This window comes from Dunckerocampus dactyliophorus, chromosome 2 (assembly GCF_027744805.1).
Source record: "Dunckerocampus dactyliophorus isolate RoL2022-P2 chromosome 2, RoL_Ddac_1.1, whole genome shotgun sequence".
NCBI classification, from domain to species: Eukaryota; Metazoa; Chordata; class Actinopteri; order Syngnathiformes; family Syngnathidae; genus Dunckerocampus; species Dunckerocampus dactyliophorus.
The window spans coordinates 12,713,133-12,735,632 of NC_072820.1; the positions used below are offsets into that span (position 1 = coordinate 12,713,133).

At 40.4% G+C, this 22,500-nt stretch overlaps 3 protein-coding genes across 5 annotated transcripts in view; 1 reads left to right on the plus strand and 2 right to left on the minus strand.

Moving 5' to 3' along the window:
• Window positions 1–18: 18 nt before the first annotated feature.
• On the minus strand, window positions 19–11,165 carry prpf38b (pre-mRNA processing factor 38B). Its single transcript, XM_054768538.1, has 6 exons — window positions 10,763–11,165; window positions 6,802–6,870; window positions 5,920–6,071; window positions 5,776–5,836; window positions 1,900–2,135; window positions 19–1,383 (listed from the first exon to the last, which is right to left on the minus strand). Exons 1-6 carry the CDS (start codon window positions 10,949–10,951, stop codon window positions 720–722), a joined length of 1,371 nt encoding a protein of 456 aa, XP_054624513.1. The 5' UTR covers window positions 10,952–11,165; the 3' UTR covers window positions 19–719.
• Window positions 10,974–22,500, plus strand: part of LOC129177420 (calcium-binding mitochondrial carrier protein SCaMC-1-like) — a 29,151-nt gene continuing 17,624 nt past the window's right edge. Inside the window, exons 1-2 of the mRNA XM_054768537.1 lie at window positions 10,974–11,291; window positions 13,376–13,506. The gene's annotated coding sequence lies outside the window, so the exon portion shown is untranslated. The remainder of the gene's footprint in view (window positions 11,292–13,375; window positions 13,507–22,500) is intronic.
• Window positions 12,041–21,387, minus strand: LOC129177423 (EEIG family member 2-like). Of its 3 annotated transcripts, none has more exons than XM_054768540.1 (11): window positions 21,100–21,387; window positions 19,571–19,691; window positions 19,385–19,414; window positions 19,101–19,217; window positions 18,994–19,040; window positions 17,752–17,855; window positions 15,106–15,186; window positions 14,822–15,032; window positions 14,603–14,739; window positions 14,177–14,240; window positions 12,041–13,668 (listed from the first exon to the last, which is right to left on the minus strand). In XM_054768540.1, the coding sequence occupies exons 1-11, from the start codon at window positions 21,243–21,245 to the stop codon at window positions 13,626–13,628; spliced, it is 1,101 nt and encodes a 366-aa protein (XP_054624515.1). In that variant the 5' UTR covers window positions 21,246–21,387; the 3' UTR covers window positions 12,041–13,625. The 3 variants fall into 3 exon arrangements, with proteins under 3 accessions (XP_054624515.1, XP_054624517.1, XP_054624514.1); XM_054768542.1 differs by having other exon boundaries at window positions 12,042–13,668; window positions 14,603–14,742; window positions 15,106–15,177; window positions 21,100–21,386; XM_054768539.1 differs by having other exon boundaries at window positions 12,043–13,668; window positions 14,603–14,742; window positions 21,100–21,385.

Genomic DNA, 22,500 nt, shown 5'->3' on the forward strand with positions numbered 1-22,500 from the left:
TTTGGGTTGGTAATTTACACATTAGTCCACTTTAAAAGGTCATATATCGGTTGTTTACATGTCCAGGGTGGTTTAACTTCCAGCTGTATATTAAAGAGTATTTTTCAGAATGTTCTAATAAAATCATTAAATAATATATTTAACTGCTACATCCTTTCATGTATTTTTTCCAAAGTAACAAAAATGGTTATTTGTAAAAGTGTTTTATTAGAAAAACAAAATGCAACAGAGCAACAACCCAGACACACAACAAGCAGGGGTCTCGGTGTGAGCTCACTTGTACTCTTTGAAGACTCTCCTTTGAGGGATTAAAACATTCTCAGGATGTCTACAAACACAGTTTCACATGGATGCATTATTGACATATTTTGAAATCAAGGTTTTCAGCTAAACATGATTGCTTTTTGCAAAGCTTGTGCCCACCCCGTTAAATGAATGCAACTCTGGCCAACGATGCGTAACACAGTCTCTGAAAATATATACACAAAAATCATATTTTTCAGGGCTGAAACAATGACTGGTACAAAATTAAAATGCCATTGTCCCCACTTTTTAAACATCAAGTGAAGACTAACAATGGTCTACTAGGAAGTGAAAAAGGCAGAAAACCATAAAGTAATGTTTTCATCCACGTGTGATGACATTCCTTCTGTTCGCACAGAGTGAGATTTAGACAACTGGGTAGAAAACATGAAGAAAACAAACACAGCCAGTGAAATTTACTCAATGCTCGGACTCCTCCTTCGGTCAGCGTGTTTGCTGTGGTCGTTACTGGACTCTCGCTGGTGATGGCTCCTCTCTCTGCTGCGACTGTGTTTGTGAGCGCGCTGTTCCCCGTCTCTTTCCCGCTCTCTGCTGTGGCTGCGATCTCGCTTCCTGCTCTTTTCCTCACCTCCGCTTCTGTGCCGCCTCTCCCGGCTTCGACTTCGGCTTGACTTCTTGGCCTTGCGCTCTTCTCTGTGCCGCTCCCTGTCGTCTTTGTGCCTCCTGTCATCGCTTTCCCCCCTGCTCTTTCTCTCCCTGGACCTCTCCCTCTCTGCAGGCCGATCTCTATGGTGGTCCCGCTCCTTCCTCTTGCTGCGGTCGTCGCCTCCGTCCCGCTCTTTGTCTCGCCGCTCACTCCTTTTGTCCCGGCTGCTGCTGCAACTTCTTCGCCGCTCCCGTCGCTCTTGGTGGTTTCTGTCTGCACTGCGGGATCGCCTCCTCTCCCTCTCCCCTCTGTCCCTATCACGTTCCCTGCCGTCACGCTCCTTCCTCTGCCGTTCACGCTCCCTTTCCAGCTCGCGATCAAAGCTGGGGCCGTGGCGGTCTCGTTCGCGATGGTGGCTCCGGCTCCTCGACCGTTTTGGAGAGCGTCTGGGGCTTGGTGTCCGCCTGGGAGTCCTGGTTAATGAAAACAATGGCACTGTTAACAGCAATGCCATGCTACCAGCATTAAGCTTATTACGTAAATATGGGCATATGTAAGACGTTATTTTTTTTTTCTGGGAAAGTCTGAAAATTCGGGGTCTAGAGATCTACACAAGCAAACCAACCAGCTATTCTTTCTACTCGTCAACCAGTTGTTTCTGATACTGAAAACAATTGTTTAAGTAAGTCTTTTTTTGTCATATATATATACACTGTATATATACTGTATATATATTCAGGATAAATATGGTAATTAAAACCAAGGCGCAGGAAGGGCATGATTATGTAACTCCTAAATAATGACTACATCCGTTTCTTGGGGCTTCATAGATTTATCTAATTGGCAACAAGCAGCAGAGACTGTGAGTAATTCCTGCCAAACTAGTTTGTTACCTAAACGGGCTGCTGAAGAAAAGGAAACAGTAAAAACAGTAAAAAGTTTGACCTAAAAGGTTCTAACAACAACAGCAGTAAACCAAAGTTTACTACCTGGAGCGCCGACGCTCCCCTTGCCTCCCTGCTTCTTCAAAATTATCCTCTTCCTCCTGCGGCTCTTTCTGAACCACCTTGCGAGGTCTCGCCTTCATCTGCTGGTCGATATTCTTCTGCACGGGCACGGGGATGCGGGGGAACAGTGTGGAGAACCATTCCAGTTTGGTGAGGAAGGAGCGCAGCATCTCGCCTATGGTCATCACGCAGCCTCCTCCAGCCTTCACGTCCAGCTCCTGGAATCAAATGGCAACAGGAAGCCAACAGGAAGTCACTTGACATGCATTCTTTATCACCATTGCATCAAGTAAAAAAAAAAAAAAAAAAGCATTATGTGATGACCAAATACTGAGCCTTCACCTCTGTTCATCTAGCTTAATCTCCCAAATCAAATGTGTCTGCCTTTACTTTTAACAGAAACAAGTATGACAAAGTTTGGCTCATCTAAGCTCTCTAGCAGACTCTGACATCTGTACTCACACAGCGAGATTTCATGTTGAAACAGATTAGTGACACATTGTCTTAACTTTTACAAAGTGGTTGCATCATTGCAGGTGGGTGAAGTGAACAATTGACAACATGATGCTCGTTGTGCTGAATGGACAGAAGGAAACATCGGCCTCCTCCTTCAGTCCCCTTCAGCATAATGTGGAGCTGGTGAGAAGCGCAATGGCCCACAGTGGAAGCACAGATGTGAGCGGGCATGAAGTGCACACCCACTTGAACAGTCCTTTACTTTTGTATGGTAGAGAACAGCCGCTTTGCACTCACACACGCAAACCAACAGTGCTGAGATACACTATCCAATTCACCTGCTGCACAATGGGCATCTAAAGAAAAAAACAGGGGAATTAACCAGTTGGGCAAGAAGTATAAAGTATGAAATATAAATTATATATAATGAATTCACTTAAATAGAATGCAAAAATAACAAAAGGAGGCCTGGTTGCACACCTGGAATCAAATACAGTCACTGACTATAACATTAGGTACACCTGCACAATCAAATCAGATCCGGTACAAGTGCTCATGCCTGAGCAAGCATACCATGGGCTTTGACCTTGGATTCCTTGTCGTGGATTAGTAGTGATTACTTTATAGTAGTATAGTCTTTTTCTATTATGCAAAGTGGCAGTTTTTAATTTTTAACTGGCAGAAAGTGTGTTCATAGTCACTGAATGACTTCACCAGTTTGTGCATGCGGATGTGCCACTGCCTGACTATTCTGAGTGTGAAAGACCAGACTTAACCAGGTAGTGTATGCGCATGTGACATTGCCTGTGTGAGTCAACACGCATTTTGACTTTGTGGCCTATTTTGAGTGTGCGAGGAGGAGGTTATCATTAATAACTGACGTGAGGAGCTGTCACATTAATTCTACTGTATGACTTGTGCCGAATGAGTAAGCGTACATTGACCTTTGACTTTGTGGATGACCTTAAAAGGACCCGATCCTACATTTCCGACTTTCAGACTTCTGCACGTGTGTATATGGGTGGAGCCGACTCTCAAGCCCTGACCAATTGTGACAGAGTGGGCGTGGTCCGGGAGCAGACAGCATAATCCCAGAGTTTCAGCCAAGAGAAGAATGCACATTTACCATCTACACACCCTTGAGATTTGTTTTTTTGTTTTGTTTCTTTAAAGAAACTTACTATATGCCCTACTGATATTTAACATCACTTTGAAAGACACTGAAATGAGCCGGATAAAGCCCCTTTAACTCTTTATATTCATTTCTATTATGCAAGGTGGCAGTTTTCATTAATAGCTGTCAGGAGGAGCAATTACACTCATTATACTGTATGTAGGGGTGTAACGATTCATCCGCTACATTGATGTCTCGATTTAGATTACTGTGATCCAACTACATCAATCTATGTTCAGCAAGTTACCATTCCGGACGACATATCGATCGAACATTGTTTAAAAGGTAATCAATCAATTGCATCGATACTAGGAAATAAAGTATTGGATTTAAGCACGGCAGGCTTTATATGGATGTGTGTTTTTAAAGCACTTTTAATGATAAAGACGTTAAACGTTACTATTCAGTTTGCCTGTCGATGACGTAATCGCCACGTGCCAGCATGACAAAAGCCGCCATGGGATTTCACACAACGCTGACCGTACAGGCACCTCCTTGCAGCAGCAGGTAGGAATGTTACAATCTCCGTATTTTAGCGATACAAAAATCTGACACCGTCTCCATTTGGAGAGTCCGTGTGGAGGTCTTTAAAAATATATTTTTTTCATACGATATAGAATGTATTTTCATTCGTATACATGTTAGTTAGGTAGATTTCTCTTCAATTTTGTATCGGATTTATACTGGGTGTTGGACCACATCGACTCGTACGAGCTTCGGAAGTTAAGTCCAATTTTTAAGCCTTTCAAACTCATGGATCGGAGCTTCAGGACAAGATATCAGGTATGTAGGATATCAATTCACTTTAAATCTATCTGCAGATTAAACTGCGTTAAAATCTGATGGTGTGAAATATGTTAATTTTGGCCCGGAATGACTGTACACATGCAATTTGTAGTCTGTTGTGGAAACGAACAGTGTGCTGCTGCCCTGCGAGTGCTATGCCTACATGAAAATTATGACACTTGACTTTCTTCCCTAGACTTTTTTTTATTATCAAAAAAATGTAAATGGTTACTCTGGTGACTTTTCAAAAAAATGTCACAGCCCAAGTTATGTATATTTTGCAGTACGGCTGTACTTGCCAAGATCTGTGGGTCAATCACAGCTTTTGTCTTGACTCGATGTTAAGGCAATGGGAACCAAAGGCACTATTTCCCACTATGAAATTTGCGCTAACTTCTTTAATACATGCGGTAGAGAAGTGAATGAGGTATAAAATTAACGTTCAAGTCATGTTTTATAGGATAGAATTAATCACAGACTTGATTTTACATATTTCAAAATTTTGCAACATTCCTACGCAAGGTTGAAAAACAAAAGCAGAAGTAGCAGGTAAACTTACTGTTGAAATGTTGGTTGCACTTACTGTACTTTTATTGAAACTGTATTGAATATTGAACATGAGAGCAGAAAAAGTTAACCTCCTGTCAATTCAAACAAGTGTTGGTTGCACTTTATTCAAATAATATGCGAATGCATTTGCCATTAATTGCTGTTTACATCCATAATTAATTTATACCCGATTCCCTTACAAAAAACAACGGGAATCTAGGAAACTTCACCTGCACTGTCCAGTATATAGGTATTTATTTCACAGTCACGCTGGTTGAATTTTTGGCTAAAAAGTTACTGAATCGATTTAAAGTTACTGAATCGTTTCAGTAACCGTTATTAAAATGAATCGTTCCACCCCTAATTATATGACTTGATTATGTTGCGCAAAGGCATGTGCTTATGCATGAACAATTGTCAGGCCCAGGTCCACCTCTTCCCAACTTGTTAGGGCCAAGGACATGTACTGTGCTTCAGTATGGCCTACAATTGTGCAGGTCTACCTAACTAAATGTCCAGTGAGTGCAATAACATTGCTCTATGACACAAACCGCTCCAACTGTCAATTAAAGAGAATAGTCTGTTTGTGCAACTAGTCCTGATAAACGTTTGCTGAAAGCAATACACATGCCTTAAAAAAATATCACAAAAGGCTACTTCAATATGTACTCTGCATCATTTGAGGTACTTACCCTGAAAACAACCAGAAGCGTGGCAGTGAGCCAGTAACCTAGCTACTCAGGTTTAGAGGACAACACTGCAGATAATTAAGCCAAATGAAGGCAAAGGTGAAAAATCAGCGCATCACAGCAGGAGAAGGGGGTCAGTTTCATTGCATGGGTTGTTTTATGGAGAGAAATAGAAACGTTAGAGTATTACCAGGCATGACATACCTCCTCATCATCCATGAAGTCATCATACCAGTCTACTAAATCTGCCGGGGGCTGCGTGTATCTAAGAAAGGTGAAAAACACCATGAAGAATCGCGATGTCACGGAAAGTACATTTTCTGTCTGCTATGGATAAATGAATTATACCGTATGTACATGAAGCCAAGCGCTCGGATGTAGGGCGAGTCTGTGTGAGTAATCAGACCCATCAGCTGTTTCCGTGTCAACTTCAGAGTAAACAGTTTGTACAGTAGACAGAAGGCCGTTGACACAATGCCTCCAGTGCCAACTCCACGAACCTAGTAGATGAAGACAAGTCGATACAGCAAATCATTGCACATTTTAAAAAAATAATAAAACAAAATAAAACATTTTAGCTATGGTATACAAGGTGTGTCAGAAAGGTTCCAGGACTGTTCAAGTTGATCACATTCTTCCATGTGAGGGGCATCATCCACTAGGAATTCTTACCACAGGGCCAGACGATCAACCAGTATGTCTACAAAGAAATCTTGCGGCGTTTGCGTCTTTCAGTGCACAAGAAGAGGTGAGGGTTGCGGTAGGACAACTTGTGGCTGCTCACAATGCTCTGAGTATCCAATAGTTCCTGGACAAGAAGAACATCACTGTGCTGGAGCAACCTCCCTACTCACCCAAACCGACTGAGTGATTTTTTTTCCTTTTTCCAAAGCTCAATATAGTCATCAAGGGGACCTGTTTTCAAGATGAGGATGACATCAAGATGGCCTTGACGACGAAGCTGTGAAGGATCCCCGAAGAATCCTTCCAGGAGTGCAGGAGGGCGTTGCAGAGAAGGCTGGGAAAGTGCAGACTCCAGGGGGGTTACTTTGAAGGGCAAAACTTGTCACTTGGATTTGAAATATATCTTCTGTGACACCAGTCCTGGAACTTTTCTGACACAACTCGTATTACGATAACAGAGTAATAGATACTATCTTTGATTCTAGAGAGGACTATAAGAGGAGGGTAAAGGATGGTGAATAGAAAAAGCACGTACTTCTCACTTACCCCTCCGCACATTCCAGTCTGACCTGCAGTCTTTCTGCTTCCTTTCTCCCATGGCTCAACATGAGTCACCTGCAAAGAAAGCACAATTATCATTACCAATGAATGATACTGCAGTAAGCAAATTTTGGAGTCAACTCTAACACTTTTTAACACTCCTTGGTCTTCCATTAAAAGACTGGCAGTTCTGTGACCGCATACGAGATGCCACTTTATGGGATACTTACTGTGTTATGAAAGGCAGTGGAGAGATTAGCATTAATAACTGCCAGGAGGAGAATAACATCACTTTATATCAAGTTCTTATGTTGCACACATGAATGTATCTGAACAAAAGGTATATATGTAAAACGTTTGTTATCACTAATAATTATATAGCGCAACTTGGTTGCAAATATGCCCTGATCGTGAGCAGGCATACCAGGGGCTTTGACGTTGCAGGGTCCTCACTTATAAAACTGTGCGTGGAAATCTATAAGTCTGTGTACGGCCGAAACCCAAAATGTGTGTACAAACAAAAATATTCATACCTAAAAAAGTGTCGTACACATGCACGCCCCCACACACATGACCCTTGATTGCATTTCGCTCCATTCTTCTGAATCATGGTTGCTGAAAAACTAAAGACGAAGAAGCGGAACTTCACCGAAACTGAGGTGGAAATCTTAGTTGGAGAGCTGGAGGCCCGGGAAAACATAATATTTGGAGGGCACAGCAGTGGCATAACAAGAGGAAGATGAGCGAGTCCGCTGTCAACAGTGTCAGGAACAGGGTGCACCGTGGTAGAACGGGGGGAGGCGGCGTACACACATTGAGTGCTGCAAGTGAGTGTGTCGTGAGGAGTAACAAGCTAGTAAACGCAAATTCTCCTGAAAGGGGTACCAGCAACAGTGCAGTCACTGTTGCCAACTCTTTAATAAGAAAAGCAGCTTTTGGCTGACCTACAAGTTGCTAGATGATGTCATTGGCTAATTTGCATATTAGCTGCATATGATGTTGTAACAGATACGGTAGGAAAAAAGCAGAACCTTAAAGGAGAGACAAAAAAAGTGAGTAAAAACACCTTAATTACTAGGTGTGTAACGATGCATTCACTACATTGATGCAACGATTTATATTCCTATGATCCAACTACATCGATGCGTGTTTAGCAAATTTCCATTCTGGATGGCATATATCGATCTAACAGTTTAAAAAGGTAATCGATTGAATCAATACTAGGAAATAAAGCATTGGATTTAAGCACGGCAGGCTTTATATGGATGTGTGTTTTTTAAGCGCTTTTAATGATATAGACTCTAGAAAGACGAAAAAGAAATTCAGTCTGTGATGTCATCGTCTTCCGGGTATGTGGTGGTCATTGGAGTTGTAGTGGACCCGTGAAATACAGTTGATTCGCTTTTCCTTCTTTTGTTCAGTTAATTAACTTAATTCACTACTCATATTTAACTCATCTGTCTTTATTTGAAACTTATTTCAAGTGACATCTATTGGGACAATATGCAAAGTAAGGACGTTTTGTACGCCTGGTAGTTTACGGACGCTTAGTGACGTCATCATCCAGCTCGGCGTGTACAGGTCAAAACACACCCTTACGTACGCGGAAGCAATACATGGCGCGCACTTGTTTGTGCTGGGAAGCCGTAATTTTTGTTGACCGATTATTCGTTTTGTCACACATTTACACTTGTGTTTCTTATGTATTCTTCTTCTGCATTACCATGTTTCCTTACACTGCTGCACGCCATCTGCCATCACTTCACATGCAAAGTATCTGTTTACTCTCCCGGTTTGGTCTCATTATCAAAACTTATTATCATAAACCCACCACACCACAGTATCCTGTTCACTGTCTGTGTTAAGCGCATCAACAAGATGGAGGACCCATCTTGACCCTCTCAGCGGCAAAAGGTACACATTACTTGCTGGTTGCTACACCGTTCTTTCAAACGGCTGCTCTGATCAGGAGGATTATCAGCACAGAAAAAGCCCCTGCTGCCATCCCTACAAGTGAGAAACTTTCTAATTGAAGATACCATACCACATTCATTTGCCGAGGAATTTGCATAATGTCCCTCACCTTAGGGTGCCAAGTGCAGGTTTGGATTGCACTACTTAAGTCGCCTCCAGACTCCACCTTTACTGTATCTTGTAGTTAGGACTACATGTTTAACTTATCACACGTCGTTCTTCCAACACACGTTCTAACACACTGACAGGTAAGTGACTGAGTCCCAATGAGGCTTGAGTGTAATGAGTAGTAATTTAATGAAGATTAAGAAACATTTACGTTTTAGATCCCACTTTGTAAAACAGGGTGAGGTCCACGCTGGTGACATCATGCATCGAGCATGCGTGATTCATGGATGCGTGGATCTCCACTATGCTCTCAGTGTACAGCGGGAGCTAACAGTGCACTGGCCGACAGTGACTGCTTTGGGGGCGGGCGGACCTCTCAGGAGCAACCGCTACTGCTCATTGAGAAAACAAACTGAAGATAAATACATGCTTTCACTTTTAAGTCCCCAGAAACTCTGCAACGACGGCAGAAAAATTTGCTAGATTTGTCGCCAGTCGCTTTTGAGAAAATATGTCGCCAAGAAGGTTTGGAACGTCTGCAGATTTAGCCGCCAAGTTGGCAACACCGAGCACAGTTACTCCAAGGGTCATGACGAACAGACTACAGTGATTTGCAGCCATAGCCATGTGAAAACATACTGCAAACATGTTGTATGCACAGAGGAAACAGTGTAGAATACTTTCTTCATGCCTGTTGTGCATACAACATGATCAGATGTCAATTTCAGCCCGTTTGCGCATCGTCATTTTGTGACATGAAAAAGTTTGTGACACAGACAAGTAAAATAAATAATACAAAACGGTGGAACTTAGGTTTCAGCTGCTGTGATTCCTGAGTATAACACCTCAAAACACATTTTGCTGCAACCAAAAAATATACTTTGACCAAACTGTGACAAAACGTTACACTTCATTAAACATAAACAGCATATTTCACACACAATGTTGCTCAAAGTGAATCAAGGAAGTGTATATGACAAAACGTTACACCTTATTAAACGTAAACAGCATATTCCACACACAATATTGCTCAAAGTGAATCAAGGAAGTGAATACGCAAATGAGCTGATGTCAGCATTGACACACATTTTGAACTTATGAGTATTTCCAGGTTGTTTTTCCACTTTTTTGTCAATTCAGACAATAACAAAAGTGACACAGATTCAAAATCTGAAATATTGTGATTTTTATTTAAGTTACATTTTTTGCTAAAAGGGACAAAGTCCATTTTATTTTCATTGGGCTTTTTTTGGTTGTTCAATTTATTACGTTTTTAAGTTGATTTTATTTAAAAGGTCTTGCAATTCCATTTAGAATGTTACTAAATTAAAGTTTATTGCTTATGATAGGGTGTACTCGCATTATAATGCCATATATTATAATTACAGTAATAACACAATGGTGCGAAAATAATGTTAATAATATTGTTTTAGCAAAATGTTTTATCGTGACAGGCCCAGTTATCGCTAATAACTGATAGGAGGAGCGATTGCATTAATTATATGGAATGGGTCACCTGTAATGAGAACACAATTATCATTACTAATTATTGATACTAGTCAAGGCTTTTTCTGTAGTCAAGTCTAACTTACAAACTAAAAGTCTGATTGGCCTGCCACTAAAAGTACGGGTGCGCTGCGACAGCGTACAGAACGCAACTACTGGCTTCAAATGTTACAAACTACAATAACACGTATCTATCAGTATTATTAATTATTGTCACACATTGAGTTAGTTAGACAAATAACGCATAATGATGATGTTCAAACACTGACCAGCAAAACAATTATTGGCAACTTGAACCGTAGCAGCAGTAAGCAAAACGTTAGCCTGACGTAGCGGTCGCTAGCTAACTAGCATGCGGATTAGTATTGTCTAGCATTACCTTGAAATAGATTTCGTCCACCACTTCATGGTATGTCTTTAACTCATACAGCTGGACTTTGAAATAGGGCGAAGACAGCACATTTGTAAGAATCATTGGGTTGAGGTTCATCGTCTTCTCGTTGCCCCACAGGGGCAGTACGTTTCCATGTTTTCCAGACGCAGGCTTGCTAACGGCCTGGTTAGCCATGGTAACTAAATCCCGCGACGCCGAGTTGTTTTCAAGTTCTGTAAGCCTCCTTCCACTTACAGATCCATCTGTTTGTTTATATTCAGTCCCGATTATTAGCAACTTTGTCCGTTATTGAAGCAAAATGGTGGAAAATCGACGATAACAACTTCCCGCCGCCGTAATAAGCTAAAGTGCTGATGCGAGGTGGAACCGGAACTAGAACTGGAAGCTGGCGTCGTGGTGCAGCAGGCTCAGAGCAACATGGGAGCCACTGTCCATACGTCAACATTGTAAACATTTTCTACAAGCTGTCTACGGGATGCTTAAACGTTGGATTTGACCAAAAACAAGATCACACGTAAGTATTATCTTTAAAAAATCTACAAATGCCTTTGATTTTATGTTGGTGCTTTATTGAATGAAAAATAGGCGCGTCATCCGGTAGCTAGCTCTACCTTCATATTTACGTTTTTTAAAAAGATTTTTAAAAATATTTTCCGAGTTTCAACAAAATCTACTAGCTATTCACACTATATTCTCAAAATACATTATACTGCAGCATAATGTGCTTCATTGCTTGATTTGCGTGTGAAGTCATCGCATCATAACGCATGCGCGGTAAGAAAGTCAAGAAAATATACAAAATTAAGTGGAAAATATATACATATTTTATTCGTATATAAGTAGTTTTTTCAGCTCAGTTTTTATTTTTTTAAAAATTTCATAAGCATTTAATTTCTTCTGCTTATCGCGGGGGCAGCAGTCTCAGTAAGGATGGCCAGACTTCCCGGTCTCCGAGCACATCTTCCAGCTCCACCCAGAGGACCATAGGACATATATACGTAACGCCGCATCCAGCACTGAACCATACGTCAGCGTCGCCGCCATATTGGATGTGTCAAGGCTGCGCTGTAAATGAATACAAGTAAATCTACTGTACTTACTTTCATAAAGCGCCTTTCTACAAAGAAACTTAAGTTAATGCCTCTCGTTTATACATTCACACACGCACTAATATACTTGGGAAACAATTGGGCACCAAAAACAATGTATTTTATCTTCTCAGATGGCAAAGATCATAACTTTATTGATCCCACACAGGAGTAATTCACATGACATCAGCTATAAAGCACAAAACAGTGCCGAAAAACTATACACAGTATACATACAGTATATACATACATAAACACATGTATATCTTGACTAAAATTGTTCTAAAGTACTCTTAAAATAAGAGTACAGTTGTTTTGTTGGCTACTCCCCCCATCTCTGGGTAAGTCAATAAGAATATATGTTTCTTGTGCCTTGTTTTGTTATTTTTGTAAATATTTAATTCATTTTTAGTTAAAGGGGTATGGTTTAAAATACATGAATTTGGTGATTATTTTGATTGATAACTTTCATGCTCTTATTTGACAAATCAGATGTTACTCAACAGTTTCTCAGTACACACACACACACACACACACATACAGCGCTTAAGGATCCTGGGCATTGTGCCCGATTTCAGGCATAGAGCAATTTTAAATTAATATAATACATTGTACACATTTCCAACTGCACAACTCTTCAGGCTTACTAAACTTTTGTTTTAAGCTTTGTGTGTGTCTTATCAGAAGTGGCTAGAGTATCCAAAGATTCTAGTAAAAACGTAAAGTAAAAAGTAGTCATCCAAATAATTAAGAGTAAGAAAGTATTTGGTGAAAAAACAACTCAAGTACTGAGAAACTGTTGAGTAATGTCTGATTTATTTGTCACATAGTTATTAAAAAATAATCAGCAAATTCATGTACTTTGAACGTTACATTAGTTATTAAAAAATAATCAGCAAATTCATGTACTTTGAACGTTACACCTTTAACTAAGCATAAATCTTTACAAAAATAAATCAAGGCACAAGAAACACAGTATTTTAACTGTAGAACAATTTTACTGAAGAATTTAAAAGCATATTGCATAAAAAAAAACAAACGAGACGCATTGACTTAAATTTCTTTGTAGAAAGGCGCTTTATGTAAGTAATACATTTACAGCCAGCGCAGCCTTGCCACATCCAATATGGACGCGACATTGAAGACCCACTCGATGCGGTGTCTACGTATGGGACATACAGTATATGTAGACATAAATCCTCCAGGGTGGGCATGCCGCAGGAGCAGCATTTAGCTGTTTAGCATAAATATACTGCACAGTACCCACGTATATATATACACTGTTCACATTCAGAAAGCACAGTCATAATGATCAAGAGACCATCTGTAAAATTGGGTGAAATACCTTGTAAATATCTAGATACGTTTAATAAAAATACAGCAACATCCCTATCACACCCACTCACAAGAAATATTAAAACATACACAATTATAAGGACCACAACTGAGTATGGGTATTTTCTATTTATAACAACAATTAACCCCTTATCTTGTTTTTGTTTTTACATAGATTCCAAGATGACTGATGGCACTGCCTACTCAGTTACCAAAACTTTGTAAAAATAAAATAATAAAAAGACAGTGGCTTGCAACTGTACTTCTTGGGCACCAGAGGGCTCTCTTGGTCTACAGATGCTGTAGGTAGGTAATAACTACTTTTAGAAAACTGTATCCTCTTCCTGGAATGAGGCACGGGGTCAGTTCCGATGCCACTTCCTACATGTCAGTGAAACAAAACACCTATGACAGCTTTCCGCAACCTAGCGCTTGATCACCACCTGCTCGAAGGCTCCAGCTGTGACTCTGAAAGAGAATGCCATGTTTTACATTTCAAGGCACTAGCAGTTACGTGGTGCTTGTTTGTTGCAAAATGTGATAGAATTAGTGTTGACTAGGGATGTCCGATATGGATACAGCATCAGCAATTAGCTTTTCACTATGGCTGTGTTAACAACATTGTAAAACATTAAATAATTGTGATTAGGCTTAGGCTGTCACATTTGTTTTCAAAGTCAGAGTGGCAGAGCAAACTAGCTTGCTACTAGCCACCCAGGGTTGTTTACATGCTTGAGAGGCTCATTGATGGTTATCATATGCATGCTGGAAAATACAGGAGCCCACAGGCCTATAAAAAGCATTATGTTTATTACCAACTTTCATTATAGGGAAAAATCCCGAAGCAGATATTACATTTTTATGCCAATATCAGGCCAATAATATCAGTGGGCCGTTTATCGGACATCCTTAGTGTTGACAGTTTTCATGTCTGGACAGCGAAGCACACATTCCACTGTTACATAATGGTACACACCGCGTGTGCTGGCTTCCTAGAGCTGTGCTGCCGCCAGGGCCGACAAACAAGCTGAGTCCTTCCTCTGTGATGAGACACACACAAGCAGTTTGTCATTTGTTAGGGTCCTATAAAGGACACTGGTGGAACACTAAACATTATAATAAACATGACATCTTTTGAAAAACAGCTGTGATGGGAAAGGATGCACTCCCTTGATAAGAATGCATGCAATGTTGGTGTCAGTCAGTATCAGTGCCTGAAAGTCCTCTGCATACATCTTTTTGATTAATGGTTGAGGTTCAGTAGGATTGTGTGTTGAACTGCCATATTCTGTTTTCCACCTTGTAAATTACATGGAATCATCATTGGGTATGAGTGCTGTGAGACACTGCATCACTTTAATGTAATTTGATCCCCTCAGCAGGATGCTAGCAGACTACACACCCTCTGTACTTGAGTCCAAGATACTATGGCTGAAATCCTGGCCCTGCAGGATTTTGTCAATGATGTCGTCGGCGTTAACCCTGGTGGAGTTTACCCTTGTCAGCTGATTCTCCATTGAGTTCTGCTTGACCGGATGTCTACTTCACAGATATGAACAATGGGATATTAGGAAGATGTGCTTGATTGAAGACCATGTGACAGGTTGGACATGAGTGTTACCTAAAAGCCTTGGTAGTTTTGGAGTTCTGTTCAGATGTATAAAGGCAACTTGCAGGGACTAGAGGAGAGGACCTGCTCTCCTTGTCTGCTACTTTCTCTGTATGCTGTTCACTGGGCTCCGGGATGCTGTCGATGCCGATAGAGGCAGAACCTCCTGATGCATTCCTTCGATGGCTCAGATCTGGTGAACTTGAATGATTCGAGCTGTAGCCTGCAGGATAGGATTAACTGATTGATGAGGAGTGGAAACATTTACTTCCAAAGATATACATGTGTATTTGTACCTGAGACTTTGGACTGTTGACTGGTGTAGCTGGATGTTCTGGTGTGGCCACTGGTAACCCTTTCCTCTGGGGCTGGAGTGCCTCAATACAGGAAAACCACAATTGCAATTTACATGCACAAACCACAATATTAGGCACACCTGCACAATCTAAAATTAATAATAATAATATTTCTTAATAGGGATGCTCCGATGGATTGGCCACCGATTAGTATCGTCTGATTTTCATTTAAAAAAAAAAAAAAACACGTGCTCTGCATATGCCGATAAATGCCTTTCAAAGCCGATCACCATGCGGCGGCGACAACCATTCAAATCATGACAACACAAACATGACCTGAATATGCATGTTATGCTGTGTCACGTAGGGTTTCCAACACCTGTATTGAGTCAACAAGGAATGCACTTTGCCCGTATTGCCGGGAGAATCAACACTAGTCTGTAAAACCTCAATCTTTGATCACTCCCTAGGCAAACCTATTGGTGTCCAACTTTTCTTGCATCTTTCTTCACATGCTTTGCATAGCTAGGCATGGCCGCAGCTAGCTAACTAGCTAGCTAGCTAGGATTATCCGCCTAGCTTCTCGTCTTCGGACTCCAAATGCGACTTTTTACCACAGTGACCTTTTGTTTCTTAAAAACAACAAGCAATGCGGCTAGTTTGGAGTTCATTTTTGTCCCACCAGGAAGTGGATATTACACCCATGAGGTACGTACTAACTTTCAAGTATGTCTGTGTAGGCTGTCAGTCATACAGGAGTTGTCCATCGAGGGAAAGGCTTCTTGAGACGTCATCTGTACTTCTGTGAAGAAGGTGTCAGACGTTTCGCTCCTCATTGGAAGAGCTTCGTCAGCGAACTAATAAGTGCTGGTAGCCTAGGCCTTAAATACAGTAAGAGTGGGAGGAATTGGTGTGCCAACACCCTCCTTCTATTGGTTCCTTACACTAAGCCTGGGCGGAGTAGTGGTATAATCCTCTCCTGCTATTAGCACCTCCGATAAAAGGGAAGTGTCGCTCCCTGAGTTGGGTATGAACGACTCTGATACTGGCTCGTTAGCATCTATTGTCCTAAAGACAAGGCTCCAAACAAAAAACAGAGCAATGTGGTCTATTCCATCCACTGTAAAGATGAGGAATGCAAAGAGCACTACATTGGGGAAACTAAGCAAATGCTCCAAAAAAGGCTTTATCAACACCGCAGGGACAATTCTAGTGGTCCTCAATCAGCAGTACATCTACACCTTAAAGCAACTAATCACTCTTTTCAGGACAGCGATGTAAAGATTTTGGCCAAAGAAAACAGATGGTTTGAAAGAGGAGTAAAGGAAGCTATTTTTGTCAAACAACAGAACCCATCATTGAATTGGAATGGTGGTTTGAGGTGTAATTTGGACCCTAGTTCAGCAGGTTACTGAGACCAAAACCCACAGCTCTTAGTCTTGCAAATGAGGTGCAGCCAGGGCCGAGCCAGAACAAGAGATGCTAACGAGCCAGTGTCAGAGTCCTTCATACCCAACTCAGGGAGCGACACTTCCCTTTTATCGGAGGTGCTAATAGCAGGAGAGGATTATACCACTACTCCGCCCAGGCTTAGTGTAAGAAACCAATAGAAGGAGGGCGTTGGCACACCATTTCCGCCCACTCTTACTGTATTTAAGGCCTAGGCTACCAGCACTTATTAGTTCGCTGACGAAGCTCTTCAGATGAGGAGCGAAACGTCCGACACCTTCTTCACAGAAGTACAGATGACGTCTCAAGAAGCCTTTCCCTCGATAACTTTCAAGTATGTATAGTTGTCATTATACTAATTAAGTCTTGTCCTCCGAACACTATTTGCATTTTGTTGTTTAATCAACATTACCTATTTGCCAAAGGCCCTTGGAATTGCCTAATGGCGACCCTGGCCAATAGCACTCATTAATAAATTTAAAATTTACAGTTAATCCATATGAGCGGTATCTGTATTGGTTGATCTCATTCATGGATGATCGGAATCGGCAGCATAAAACCCTCATCAGAGCATCCCTAGTTCTCTGTATTGTTTATTACTGTGGTTGTAGGTTTCATTGGAGAACTACACTGCCTGATACTGAGAAGTGTTACTACACCTCCCATACACTACAACTGGAATAAATGTTGGAAAATGAATACCTCTCTGGAAGTATTCATTCAAATAGTACTTGTAAAGGCACAGCATTTATATATATTCCTCACATTGGATCTTGTTAGATCAAATCAAATGCATATGCAAGTCAAATGTATATGCATGTAAACCACTCAGAAGATGTTTGTTTCTACTGTATTCAATTTCTCAACATCTGTAAATATTTCAGAATGACTTGGAATTAAGAGATGTGCGATGCGAGAGTACCGATTTATCCTGTCAATACACAATATGCAATAGAGAATGCATGTTCCAAGACGTGCCAGTTCTGCGCTTGAGTAACTTATTGTGCCCGTTTCCCGTTGTAATAGCGGCCTCTGCTGACAAAAGCGGTAATGACATGATGCAGGAGTTTTTACTTTTTGTGGCCACCTGCTATAGTTATTCCAAACTTATAGTGCTACATAATTCATAAATTTATATTACTCCTCAGCTCTAGTTAAGAATGGAGGTATTGTTTGTTTTGCGCATATTAGAAGTACCTGTTGCTGGATGGGATGTGTGTACGTCTCCTCCCTTCCTCTCCTTGAGGAGACACTCGGCCTCAGCGTGTTGGATACACAAAGTCATGGCTGTAGATGACGGTCTGCAGGGAGAGGCATATACTCGTTTGTTAGAAGTGGATGATTCATGAGTTGATTCACATGTACCTCAGCAGACATTAATAGAGGAACCACGCCTGCGTTGCTACGGTAAACACATAAATAACGATGGTGGAGAAGCACCGTTTTAAATCAATGCCTCATCTTTCCACTGTGCTGTATTACAACTCATCATCCACATGCAGTGAGTAACTGAGTGGGTTGACTGACTGGGCTTCCACTGGGTTTATACTTTAAACAACTCCTTGGCAGCGACTTGTGTATTATTACACAAGTAGAGGGCGTTTTCTAGGTGAAAGAATGCAGAGAAAACACTGAGCAAGTGGAGTTTGCACATGTCACAAGCTTTGCCAGGAGTGCGTTGCGTCACATTCTTTGCTCTGAATCGTCTGCCATCTATCAAAGAGCCCTTGACTTCCTCTGTCTTATTACGGTAATCTAATTGCATATCAGCTGTTGCAAAAAGTGCATCAATGACAGTCCTCAGATAAGATGTCATGATGAAAATTCGACTTTAATCTCTGCTGAGGGTCACTTTCACATCAGACAAGAGCGAGTATTTTCACTTGTTGACAGGCAGGATGTTGTTAGAACATACAGTGGGATCTTAAAAATGTCGAGCACCTCAAAAGGTTGTACAGTTTGGAAACTGATCAGCAATTTCTGGAAAATTATTCCTCGAAAATGTTTGATGCAGCAGTGTCTGTCCTGGCTGCTCAGTACAATATCACAAAATTGGCAATAATAGAAGAAGAAAGTATTGTGTGCCTTTAAAGTCATCTGTTTTTATTCCTAATCTGATGAGTAATTGTTCCCTGCCTTCATGTTCATAATGTACCATACTGTGTTTAACTTATTTTTACACTGACAGCTGCCTTTAACAAGCTCCCCTTTTCACTTAATCACACAACATAAAAGGTATTTTGATGAGTAGTTTTATATAATATTATTATGCGTATGTTTACACTTATATGTCTGTTAAAAATGTTAAATGTTGAAACATTGCCTTTACAGTTAGTAAAGATTTTAAATAGCTGACAGTTTGGAATCCGGGAATGGATTCATAGCATTTAATTTGATTTAAAAATATGATTGCGTGAAATAAAAAAACAAAGTCCTTACGTTTTAAAACAGGGGTCTCCAGACATGAGTTGTGTAGTGATGACAACCTGTAAGACAACAGGAATGTCAGCTGATGGAAAGACGGATAAATAAATAAGGCATGGTACCTTGAGAATCGAATTGTCCTGTCTGGTCTTGTTGGTGTCATATCCCTCCAGGAGGCACCTCCTTGTGGTACTACCTGACCCAGCAAACTCAGACAGGTTTAAATCAGCAAAGCCCAGCTGCACAGATCAATGAAAACGATCAAATACACTTAGCACTCATCATAATAGTTACTTATGAACAGTAAATAGTTTACAGGCAGTTTTAATCAGTAGCTAAAACCAGACTAAAGTAGTATAAAACATTTGTGGTTAATAATGCACCAAGGTACATAACAAAAATGTACCTTTGCAAATGCTTTGCCACCTTTCAATTCCTGTAATGACAAAACACCATTGACTAATTAATTTGCAGGTGTTGTGTAGCTGCAAAAACACATTGAAAGCTTTATGAGGAATGTGTTTTCTCTGCAGAGTGTAACTGACTGCTGCCATTTTTTCGTCTTGTCCAAAGAACACAACATGCTGTGTACCTTGCGCACAGACACCCGACACACACAAGGGTCCAGTACACCTGTCCCGGCATTGGCACTCATCTTACACATGAAGGAGAATCGCTTCCTCCAGTGCACACAATTGGCTTGGACAGGCTCCCTGGAAGGCAAGCAAGATTTAAAAACACACTTAAAAACCATTACGAACCATAAGAAATATATATTTTTAGTCCTAGTAAAAATAACAATCACATGAGAATCATGATTAAGACTCTAAATATGGATATGGCTGTAGTCCAGTAAAGCTTTGTGTGTACTGTATAGTGTGATTTGTTTTAGTAGGATGTTACCATGGTGATGTATTGCGGGGTAACAGTTGACATGAGCTACGTCTTGGCTCGTTTTTCCACGGTGACTCATATTGGCTGCATGCAACGGTTTAAGTTTGCAATGGAAGGACATTCTCATTATACTGGCTACTGCTATGCAGTCTCATTCAGTTGTATTCAAAATGTAATGCAGACTAGGCCATATACAACAAAACACGCATATAATACTGTATGTTGAAACAATCTCTAGACAACATATTCCGCTTAATCAACCACAGTAGTGGTGGAGATGTTTGCATCCCATACAACTACAAACAATACACATACAGTAGCAGTCAAAATTTTGGACAATTTATCGTTCAATGGCATCAGAAAGTGTCTTCAAACTTTTGACTGGTAGTAAGTGTATATGTGACAGTACACTAAAACTAAATTTAAGCACTTACATGTAGTCTTTCTTCTTGTAATATGTATAGTAATCAATTTATACTAGCTTGATAGAATATTATCTATTAAATTGGTTGACTAATAAGAAAATATCACGTTTTAGTTGTTTTCAATGTTTTCATTCGCAGGATAACTTGAATATAATTTTACGCAGATGCCGCCAAGAAAACGTACAGCGGCCAACTATATTAAACAACTAAAAACTATATTCAAAACTTATCTCGTTAATGGTTACAGTATACAAACATACATACCCGAAAGTGCTGATATGTTGATAGTTCTGCATTGGCATGCAGCACTTGTCCAGCTACCACATTGAGCAAACGTTTCAACTAAGGCTAATAAACAAGATTGTTAATTTAATGAACTGAAAAGCATTACTAAAAGTAATTTTACGCGATGTAGTTAGAATCACACAGTGGTTACTGACTATATTAAATTATTGAGTAAAAAATACTCGAAAGTGTTGCTGATACGTTCGTACGTTCGCCACTCAGCGCAAATGTTTCAACTCATGCTAATAAGCTGAATTATATTAATCATGTTGATTTAATGAGCTAATAAACATTTTAAGACATTACATTTAATGTCATAGGCGCAGAAACTATACCGCTGATTGTAATGTTGACATTTTAATGCTACGATATTTGTTCGTTACGACAAACGTTTACGACACCAAATACCATATTCCACATATTCCGTTTCAACAGAAACGTAACTACTGTTTTACTTTTGTCTGCTAAACTAGTAGAGATGTAGTCCACGTCTGCCAAAAATCGCTACAAAACTTACCGAGATGACTCTTGGACGAAGCCTCCACATAAGAGGCGAACTTTACAATATATAACACCGTTGACAAAGGGTACCGACGACAGCTCCTCCAAGTCGAAGTCCACTTTGAACTTGAATCTCTTCTTTTTCATTAAAATGAAAGACATGGTTCGTTCAGGAAAAGCAACAAGTGCTGACAAGACAGCTGAACTTTCTTAACTGCCTTCCTCAGCTGTTGCGATTCAAACTTCGACATCGTTTCCTTGTTCCCACCCACTACATGTCCGCTCGTAAAGTGTGGGCAGCCAAGTCATGCTTTTATTGGCTGCAACAAGGTATTACTCATTCATCACACACTAGTCTGCATCTTCCTTTCACAACATGCCACACATTGCATGTTTGCTACATTTACTCCTGGCCAATCTCCAAAAGACCTTGAAGCTCAGTGCTGTCACTGACAATACCGTCACAATACGACTTGTGACGAAATAAAGTCTACACACTTTTTAAAAATCTTACAAGGCATATACAGGTACATACAGCCACACTTTGGTTATTATTATTGATTTAAAAATGACATATGCATGCCATACAATTGCTAAAACTCATAAATGGCTCAACACCCAGGTAATCCATGCAGTTTTTAAGGGCTATTAATGTACTGTAACTCTTAAGACAGTGGTGTTTTGGCCATTTGTAGCCCACAGCTTGTTTTTTATTAGCCCATGGCACATTCTAAAAATACAATTAATTATATATTATATACAGGTAATGCTTTTGAAGGTATCCAAAGTTCTTCACAATAAAGTGAACCCCATTATTCATTCACTCTTTAGTCCCACGCTGGTGTTGGTAATCTACATCTGTATTCACAGCTGCCCAGGGGTAGACTAACGGAAACGTGGGTGCCAATTTGCGCCTACGGCCTCTCCAACCACCACCAAACATTCACTCACATTCATACACCAGTGCGAGTAGCACTGGAGGCAAGGTGGGTGAAGTGTCTTGCCCAGGGACACAACGACAGTGACTGGGTGGAGAGAGCAACCGCCAACCTTCGGTTTCTGGACAATGTGCTCTACATCCTGAGCCAATCCTGCCTATTAAACAAGAAAGCAACAGCAAAAATTGAAAAAAGAATAAAAATGCATAATGTAACGAGAAAAAATTTTGATATTAATACTTTAAATGTAAAAAAATAAAAGTTAGGGCTATTGGGCTTTCAGGTGAAATTTCTGGCTGAACCTAAAACGCACTATAACCCTTACAGGTTAACCTAATTTTACCTTCTTGAAACTTTTGAATGTACATGTGCAACTGTTCAATGTTTCAAGAGTTTTATTGTCATATGCACAGTAAAACAGGTAGTTCTGCTATGCAATGAAATTCTTGTTCATTCTCCCAAAAGAAGAAAGAAAAACA